Source organism: Gossypium raimondii, chromosome 5 (assembly GCF_025698545.1).
Source record: "Gossypium raimondii isolate GPD5lz chromosome 5, ASM2569854v1, whole genome shotgun sequence".
NCBI lineage: Eukaryota > Viridiplantae > Streptophyta > Magnoliopsida > Malvales > Malvaceae > Gossypium > Gossypium raimondii.
Genome location: NC_068569.1, coordinates 6,576,450 through 6,586,513, shown reverse-complemented (window position 1 = coordinate 6,586,513; position 10,064 = coordinate 6,576,450). Strand labels below are relative to the sequence as shown.

At 32.5% G+C, this 10,064-nt stretch overlaps 2 protein-coding genes across 2 annotated transcripts; one reads left to right on the top strand and one right to left on the bottom strand.

The window, feature by feature from the left end:
* Positions 1-506: 506 nt before the first annotated feature.
* On the bottom strand, positions 507-2,257 carry LOC105768954 (cyclin-dependent kinases regulatory subunit 1). The gene is made up of 4 exons (XM_012589259.2): positions 2,154-2,257; positions 1,901-1,965; positions 1,702-1,762; positions 507-926 (listed from the first exon to the last, which is right to left on the bottom strand). Exons 2-4 carry the CDS (start codon positions 1,951-1,953, stop codon positions 774-776), a joined length of 267 nt encoding a protein of 88 aa, XP_012444713.1. The 5' UTR covers positions 1,954-1,965; positions 2,154-2,257; the 3' UTR covers positions 507-773.
* A 5,970-nt stretch (positions 2,258-8,227) lies between these two features.
* On the top strand, positions 8,228-9,142 carry LOC105768950 (uncharacterized protein At1g08160). The gene has a single exon (XM_012589253.2). It carries the CDS (start codon positions 8,316-8,318, stop codon positions 8,916-8,918), a length of 603 nt encoding a protein of 200 aa, XP_012444707.1. The 5' UTR covers positions 8,228-8,315; the 3' UTR covers positions 8,919-9,142.
* The last annotated feature ends 922 nt before the right edge of the window (positions 9,143-10,064 follow it).

Here is a 10,064-nt window from a genome sequence, read left to right as displayed (position 1 = left end):
GGAAAAACCATAGGTTAATATATCTACTTTCTTTCTTTCTTCTTCCGATTTTAAGAATTTTCCTTTATTTATGCTTTTCTATGTTTGCAAAATGAAGGACTTGTTCGATAAGATGAAGGCAATAGCGTCCAGGTTCGGAGGAGTTGATAATATGGAGCACCACATTAATCAAATGGAAGTTGAGCAGCCAACGGAGGCCGAGTTTCGTAGACTTGAGCAAATGAAATGCAAGTTTGGCGGGATTGAGGAAACGGAGTCCAAGTTCCACGCATTCCATCAAATAGCTTCCATGCCACCGATGTTAAACCTGACCACTTTATTACGGAGTAAAATAGATCAAAAACGACTTTTCTTCTTTTATTATACAAAAGCACCCTAAATACTTCGAACGCGAAACAAATACTTCAAAATTTTAAAACTTTAATTACAATTATGACATATATCAAAAACTTAAAATGAGGACACAGATTGCACAAAAGATAATCAAAATTGGCAAGAAACACCAGTAAATTAAGATGATCTAATTAAGGTTTAAGAAAAAATTATTCATCCATGCTATTTAAACAATTTAAGATGCGGAGTACCAATGACACTAGGTAGTCAGATAAAGAAAGTAAGAAAGCAATCCTGACATGGAATTCTCCAAAGTGGAGAACTAAAATACAAAACAATCCAGGAATCCACAACACCCAAACTGTTTAGGAAGAGGATAAACACTAACAAAGTAGCTTTGGTTTCACCCTTCTTGTTTTGGATGCTAAATACTAATGTAATTACTTAGCAAGCATACTTTGTTGGGCCTGATTCTCCTGCTGCTGCTGATAGTTGAGAGGCCTCCTGAAGAGCATGATGTGTGGTTCGGGGCGATGGATTGCATAATGGACCCAACCACGACTCTGCTGTACTCCAATTGCACGCCATTCATTCTACAAAAGGGAAGCAACATGAACCAAAATCAGAAACTACTCCAAACCCATAAAAGCTAAAGGACTTGGCATAACAGCATCAATACTTTAAGCCTCAAAACAAAGGAAACAGGGCAAAAGATGAACTCTAAACCATTAGAATAGAATACAAATATCTCAAGTTTTGAATATAGCTTTATTCATCCAATGCATACTTCAAAACTAAGGTAACTGATACAAATCTATCTCATCCTATAAGACAAGAATCATAAACTCAAGAAACCAGAAGTTATGCATACGAGCAACTACAAGAACAACTAGTCGTGCTCTCCTACAACACAATTTTGAGCCTTTTGTATTTCATTCATACTTCAAAAAACCAAGAAACTCATCTTATAGGACAAGAATCATAAAAGGAAGAAGTCTCAAGTTATGCATTTGGGCAAGTATAGGAACAATTAGTTGCCTACAGCACAAAATCACATTCGTGAAACAAGCATCTGCGAACTCAAGCAATTGGGACAGAAAACAAGCAAGTACTGAAGGCAATGAGTTGCTTAATTGCGAGCCGGTTATTTACATTTCATAAATCATGAACAATCAAAATCAAAACTCGTAAATTATGGTCATAAAAAATTAATTTCCTGAATAGACAACCGACAAAGCAAACTATTTCAGATGAAAACTCGAGGAAATTATTAAATTAAACAAAACTGCGTTAAAAAGATGGACATTTCTGTAAAAATACAAAAATAAGTTACAAACAGTGACATGTGTAAAACCCTAAAAAACATACTTCAGAGAGTAGGCGATTCTTGGGGAGAAGTTTGGCCACTTCAGGGGGGAGAACAACATGCCTGTACACCACCACAAAAGAAAATCAAATATGAAAGTAATTTAAACTTAATGAGGAACCAAAACTTAACATTCTGAAAATTAGAAAAGAATGAAGTAAATATTAAACCTAGTAAAACTCAGATGAAACTGAATTTTACCTGTACTCATAAGTATCATCAAAGTATTTCTCGGAGTATTGAATCTGCCCCATTTTCCGATTTTGCTGTAAAATGAAAAATAAAACAAATCACTATTTTTTGTTTCCTTCTTCTAATTTAGCGTCAAGCTCGATTTGGAGGTTGGATCTGAAGAACTAAAGTAGTAAAAGCAAATAAATAAAAAAAATGAAGCAACCCAGATCATAAGTGTTATGTGAGATTAAAAAGAAAGGAAAAAAAGGGCATAGCGTACCTTCGAGAGAGAGCGAAATGAAGATTGAGAGAGAAATAATTGATTATATTGAAGAATGGCAAAGCTGTAAATTGGAATAATGATATTTTTAGGAGAGGGAAGGATAAAGACTAAAAATTAAAATTGCCCATAATTCTGTGATTCTTTTATTAATTAAATAATTTTGGAAAGTAGATTTTGAACTTTAAATTTTAAATTTCTCCCGCTAATTGGATCAGAACCGGGAAGTCAAAACTATAAATAATAATCCAATTTTTTTATTTCTTTAATTTTTCACTTCAAAGTTGCAGCACTGTGCTCTGTAAGGTTACACTCTAAACAAATCACCCAAAATTAAATTAATTGGAAATATTTGATATGTTAAAATTTATTTACTTTTTTTTGGAAGACTGGAAAGTAAACAAGATAATAAAATAAAATTAATTGTATTTTATATTAGTTTAAGAAAAAAAGTAATTGTGTCTTTCCTACAACTTGATTTTTCTTATTACTTCAATAGATTACTCGTTCCTTTTCAGTTACAAATTTAATTTAATATTTGTTATTATTTTAATAGAATGTGGGTAGAATTGTTGTATTTAAACTTTGTAAGAATGGTAGGTTACAGTACCTATACATTAGCCTTTAACTAAAATAAAATGTTTTATATATGTATTATTATGTTTAGAAATTACATAGGAGACAAATTTAAAATAATTTTACTTTTAATTAAAATTATAAATTAATTATTTTTTAAAATTATCAATTAAAATTTATTATTAGATATTTAATCCAACTAGTTATTAAGAATTATTTTGATTGTGAAAATTAAATATAATTTTAACAAAGCAATTAAAAACCAAATATAATTTTGGTGTCACTCACCAAATACGACCTTAAAATTTCATATAATAATCGTAGGAAATAAAATTATAGGATGTCGGAATCAAACTCCAATCTATTCATCAAATTACTGTAAACAAATTTCAAAATGAAGATTTTAGTAAATCAACAAACAATGTTCTTTCTGAATTTAAACAAATAATCTACTCTTTCAACCATTGATTCACATTTTAAATAACTCCTCAAACTTTAAAACCTCCTTACATTATCTAAGTTTTCTCTATAAAATACCTATCAATGCAAGTATTAAATAACATGCAATATCATTTTAAAGATATGGGCACATTTTGTCATTTTACATTTCTTTTAATCTTTTCACTTTTTTCCCTGTCTCATTATAGTGTTTTAGTTTTCAATTTTTTTATTTAAATTATATCACATAAGACTTGACATGTCAATTAATAGTTTTAGTAATGAAATAACTTATTTGATGTAATTTTATTAGTTTAAAGATGAGTAGAGTGTTTTGAAATTTAAAAACCAATTTAAAATAAAGGCCATAATTTAAGTAAATCTAGTGCAATTAACTCTTTTTGTTTCTAATACATAAAGTGTACCCATTTAACATTGTATCAACAATTGTCAATTGAGTTAAAACCGAATCAACCGATCAAACCGAACTAATTTGGTTATTCGGTTGGTTAACTTATCTAATTCGGTCGGAGGTCGGTTGATGGTTTTTGAAAGTTTAGTTATTTGTCCAGGTAATTAATTGAACTTTCGAAAAACCAATATTATATATTACCAATTCGGTTAATTTTTGTTAATTTCGATTAATTCGGTTAAATGAACATTACCAGTTTATTGTTTTCTGTCATTATCATTTTGCTATTACTGAATTAATGATATAGGTTTGTGAAGAATTTGAAACACAGAGAAACGTGTTGAATTATAAATATTGGCTGGTAAGAGGGTGAGAATATTCCTGATTTTCACCCACTTTCTATTGTTCGCCCTTGGGAACATCCACCACTGTTGGTGTTGGATGAATTTTAATTTATTAGATTAAAAACAGACATCTTAGATAGTGTGGTCAGGTCAGGTGTCTTCGTCTGATATATCAACACAAACCACCACAGTTTATTTCCGTTTTCTCCATTCATGTCTTTCTCCACTGTAGCCCCAAGAAGGATCAGAGCTTTAATACATTTTTATTTTTTATTTAAATTTAATTGCTATACAAAAATGCATGTATGGTTGTATCTAGAATTTCAAAGATAGCACATTAAAAATAACTGAGATATTATATGCATGTGTAGAGTTTTCATCATCTTTTTTTTTTTTTTTTTGGTTTCGTGGGTTGCATGGGGCTCGTGTTCTTGGCCATATCCCTTTAGCACGATGGAGCTACTAATGAACTCATAACATATTAAGAATAAACTAAACACAAAGGAAAAATGAGATGTGTCATAATTTTATCTTGGAGGTTTAAAAACCTAACATTATGCTGCAAAATGAATTGTATTACATTACTGAACCAAAATCACAAACGCAAACAACCCAAACCATTTCTTATTCCATACAACAAGCACTAAGAAAATATGAAAAGAGAAAAAGGAAACACTAAAACACAAAAATTATTACCAAAATAGAAACCAACTCCAGGCCATGCTGTAGATGATACTTCCAATGATCTAAGCAGATGACACAAAGAGAAATAAAATTGCCAAAGGATTGAAGTTGCCCTGAGGAAGAAACCAGCTCTTACAGTGAAAACTGATGACTGCAATTCAAAAAAATCCTAGTTTCTCCAATCACATGATGAAGTGAAGAGATCATCTTCAACTGAAAAGTACTGCATGCCAAAGGATTATAGTTGCCCTGTGGGAAAAGGCTCCTGGGGCTGGAAGAGGTTGAATTCAACCAAACCCATGCATTCCCCCAATTATATATCAAAACTTACCTTCCATATTTATCCGCCACCTCCCACCATGCTGAAAACACTCACTAAACCCTTTTGATTTGCTTCCAAAGTTCTTTTGGGTGGGGGGTGGCACCATGACTAAGTGAAACCACCTGCGATCTTGAAATAGCTCATAAGCATAATCTTGAATGGCTTATAGCTAACTTGGCTTAGTATACTATATATATATGGGTTGGAACAAAGTGATTATTTGAAATGCGGGTTTCTTCACTTTGTGGTTTTACCAAAAAGGAAACGACAGCATCTTCCAAGGGATATGCGGCGACCAACTTCATTGCCCCACATTTGGTGACCACAACTTTACTACTTTTTTATGCCTTATTCTTTTGCATCTTTTCCCTGCCTTACCAATAAAATTGTACTATATATGCTTCAACGTTGAAGCCCTCCCACGCGCCGCACGCTTTGTTCCGTCGGATTAATCTTGCTTATAATAAGGGCTTGGTAGACGTTTCAGGCGCGTGTAGCGCGTATTCTTTTTTTAACATGCTTTATCCCATTAAAAAAAAAAAGAACTTTGCTTGGATTCGGATTCTACTTTCTCCCCATTAGTTATTTAGCTAAAGCATATATATATATATATATATATATATATATTGCTTTCCAGTGTTATTGAAAAAGGGAAGATGCCAAGTAGAAGTTCCATCTAATTAATGGCGCAATGCATGATTTTGAATTAAAATTTAGGCAGGTTTTGATATGTCATGTGAAGATCACCAGAGAAGGCAATGAACAAGAAAGTTGGCCTCAGAATGGGAAGATGAAACCATGCCCTTATTATAAGCAAGATAAAACTTAATACACTCCATCTTCTTGCCATCCATATTCCGTAATAAAGTTGCAGTGAAGATGGTTTAGGAATTGCTTAGAGGTGAAGCATGAATCATGGAGAAAAAGCAAAGTTTCACTGAAGGGAAAGAAAGTAAGCCAGCCCAGCAGGTAAAGATCAATTTCTGTTTTAAGATTAATAATATTGAAATTCATTAGTTCTCGATTTAATTACTTTATATGTACGTGGCATATATCAATTTTAGAGCATCAGCAACACTTGGGGGTGTAAGAAAATAACTACTTGTACTAGCCAGTCCACCTGGTTTGATTTGAAATTCTATTCGAAAAGTGTAAAAATTTAGATAAAAATATAAGTTCGAAAAATGAGATTAGGTTAAAAAATAACTCCTTTAGAAAATGGGTTAAGCCTCAAGTAAGGCTTCTTTTGTTCGAGCCCAACCCAGCTCAACCCAAATTTGAAAAAAAAATATGTTTTTTTTTTGGCTTTTTCTCATTCTTTTTACTGATTTGCTATTATTTTCTTATTATTTTATCACTATTTTGCTACAATATCAATATTAGGTTACTATTATTTTGTTGTTATTGTTTAGATATTGTATAACTCGTGTTTTATTGTTAATTTTTTTACTATTTTAGAGGCATTTGCTTGTTAAGTTACACTTATCTTAATATTATTTAAGTATACATATATATTTTTAAATTTATTTTCAATTTGTTGGGAAATATTTATTTTAGTGTTTTTAGTATTTATGATATATTATATATTTTTAAAAATAATAATATAAAAAATTAATACAAGTCAGACCCGTGTTTTAGCATTTTTATCTGGGCCGAACTTAGGCAAAATTTTAAACCTATTTTTCGGGCCGAACCAAGTCGGGTCTAGCAAATAGGTCTAAGATTTTGATTGGACTCGACTCAATCCATAAACACTTGTACTTGTACTCAGACTCTTCATTTTATTAAAAGTATTCGGATATAATTATGGAACTTATCTTCTAAAAAAAGTTAAAAATTAAATCTGAGTTAAATAGTTAATCACATGAGATAAGACTTTTGCTCAAAACTCTTACCCCTTCACCGCAGGGAATAAATACCTTGAGTGACGCAAACTCTGTTCGATTATGTAGAGCTTTAAAATTTGTTAACTATATTACAAGTTCCATTTCCAGAAATTGTGATGTTAAAAAAAAGTTGATTGGAATACCTTGGATATGAAGCAAAGGAAACAGCAAGTGACAAAGAATCTTTGTGCATATCCTATTAACAGATACCCTTCATTACATTAGTAATAATCAAGCCAATGATGATCCTTCAATTTGAGTTGAAATGGCAAACTATTTTGCTTGATGGACATCTTTTCAGTCATAATTAACTCAATAATATTCATGTATGGTTAGCCCAGATTTAAGGGTTAAACTTTTGGCTCTTCCAGCAATCTCTGCCAACTGATATCAAGTGGAGCCTATGAATTGTGCCAGCTTAGCCAAGAAGAGAGGAACTGTAGGAAAAGTAGTAGTATAGTGTTATTTTGACCATTTTGAAATGGAACTTTTTTCCATTTTTATTTTTGAAAGAAATTTATAATGCTTGCTGCCAGAAAATTTGTTTTAGTTCTGTTTAATATTCATGTCCAATATCAATATAAATGTGGAGATGAAACTCATTTGAATCCAAATAGTGGCATATGATTTAAGATAAGTGAGAAAGGAATTTTGTCCTTCACGCTCCAAAATTAAGTTTCATTAGTCCCCCTCAGACCTCCAGATTTCTGGGGATCTTATCCGTCTTACAAAAATTTCACCCTTTTTGAGTGGCAAATGAAGTGTGCTAATTAAAGTGGCAATCTATTCAGAACAGCATCTAAATTAATCTTAGTCGCTTGAGCTTCTAAACATCAGCAATTTGCATTATTCTTTAACGTGTTTTCTCTTTGTCTTTTCGGTCTAGCAAATAATATATATACCCATCTGTTTTATGCAAAGCCAGTTAAGACTTGCGTATGGACCATGGTATCAACCTCAAACTGATACTCCCTATAAAGCATCTTCGTCCAATATATCGAAGATGTTCATAGTTCTGATTAGATTTTAGTCCAATAAAATAAATTTATTTTGTCCAAGCCTGATCTTAAATATATTTTTTTATATTTATATTCGAATTACCAAAAAGAAAAAGCTCAGACTCAACTTGGTTCTACCAGGATAAAAGAACAGCCGACCAACAGAAAGAAGAAAGTTCTACTTAGAAGTTGCAGGGTTGCAGCAATGAATCTTACAACATTTGAAGCAGAAGAAAAGAACAGAACATGAATCTTTCAGATGTCTTGAGTTTCATCCAAGAAACCTTAAAGTCCCTCAAATATAGTTGGCAAAAGAAAAAGGAACATTAAAGAAACGAAATAATAAATACAACAGGATACAATCTCAGCATTCTCTTGTCTATATATATATATAGGCATGTTCATTAGGCAAAATATTCTCTAACTTTTTACTCTGTATAAAACAACATTCGACATTTCTCTGAGTTCAGAGTCCTTATCAAACTATTGTCCCGCAAAAACAATGGCAGGCAATACAAGTGTTGCAGCACAACAACAGCCGAGAAGACAATTTAGCCTAGTAAGATGCGTGGCCACTTGCTTGCTAGCCCTTATAGTTCTTGTCGGTCTAGCCGTGCTGATCGCTTGGCTAGTCATTAGTCCAAAAAAGTTGGTTTACACCCTTGAAAATGGTTCAGTCCAAAATTTCAACCTAACCAATAACCATCTCAATGCCACATTCGATTTTGTTCTTAGGGCATTTAACCGTAACCGCAGAATCTCTGTCTACTATGATTACATTGAGTCCACAGTAACATATGAAGATCAAACCCTGGCGTTCAGCACCGTCGATCCCTTCTTCCAACCTCATAGGAATGTGAGCCGAATCAAGCCGAAACTCGTGGCTTTAAATTTGGCAATGTCACCATCAACATCTAAGGATCTCATGATCGAGAAAACATCAAAGGAGATTCAAGTTGATGTTCATTTTAAGGCAAGGATTCGGCTTAAGGTAGGTACTTGGAAGTCCAATCATCGTACTCTGAGGATTGTTTGTTACTCAGTAACGGTGCATTTGTCTTGGTACAAACATTTTGACAGGGTACCATGTGAAGCAGAACTTTAGTTAAGAGTGATGATGTTTTAGAACAATGACTTTTTCTTTTCCTGGTTTTATTTGTGATTTTCCCATTCTCTTCTACATGTCTGAATTGGTGTCCTAGGGTTGCCATTTTGTCTCTTCCATGCTATCCTCTTTGTTTTCCTCTTTGATTAATATGGTGTGAAAATTGTTCTTTTTACCTCCTACTGCTATAATAAAACTTTGGGTATGTATAAATTTTTTTTTAATGTATTAATCGATGTAAACCTTGTTAGCACTCTCTCTATATATACATATTGAAGTTTTATGTATTTTAAAATAGAAAAATATACTGCAGAAATGTTAAAATTCTTTAGAACCCAAATTCCCAACTTCTCAAATTACCTGAAGAAACAGGCCCAGACTTTGCTTTGAGATAGTTGACTGGTTTAGCCCATAACCTAAATGGGCTTCTTTTTATTTGGGGAATAAATATGATCTCTTTTCTCTTTTACAAAAATGAATAAAAAATGGAGTTACAAATACCGAAATTAGAATTCAGAGATACTATTCGACCATGATAGATTGTAACTAAAGAACAAACTAAAGTAAGCCCTAACTTCAGAAAAGTAAAAAACTAATCTTCTCCAACACTAAAAAGGATGATAACATGAGAAACAATTCGTTGTTGAAAACTGCCTCACCTTTGCTATTAGGTAAGTAAACGTCATTTCAACCCATTGGTTTTAAGATTAACTTCGACGCCAAGTGAAGGGAGTTTACTTGCAAGAATTGCAGTCCATGCCAGTTGCTCACTCTTTAATAGTTTACACCTACACATCCCCACACATTTATAGCATTGAAAGCTTCATTTAGTTTTGATGTGTTGTTCCACCTAATCCGACTAATCCTTCATTAAATCATCACTCCATTTTGAAAAACTCTTCATCTACATGGAGTAGGTAAAAGTGTCCTCATAACCCATATTTATAAAGGAAAGCACCTCATTGGCAATAGCCAGTGGCTACCCCATCAATGCTAGTTGTTTGACTTGCTTGATTATCTGAACCCACATTTTTTTATCTCAAAAATATCTCTAAGCTGTAAACTTAAAATGAAGGAAATTGGTAGAGAGAAATCTAGGACTATATCTGCTACTGATAGAAACTTTTTCAATCAATTTCATCAGCA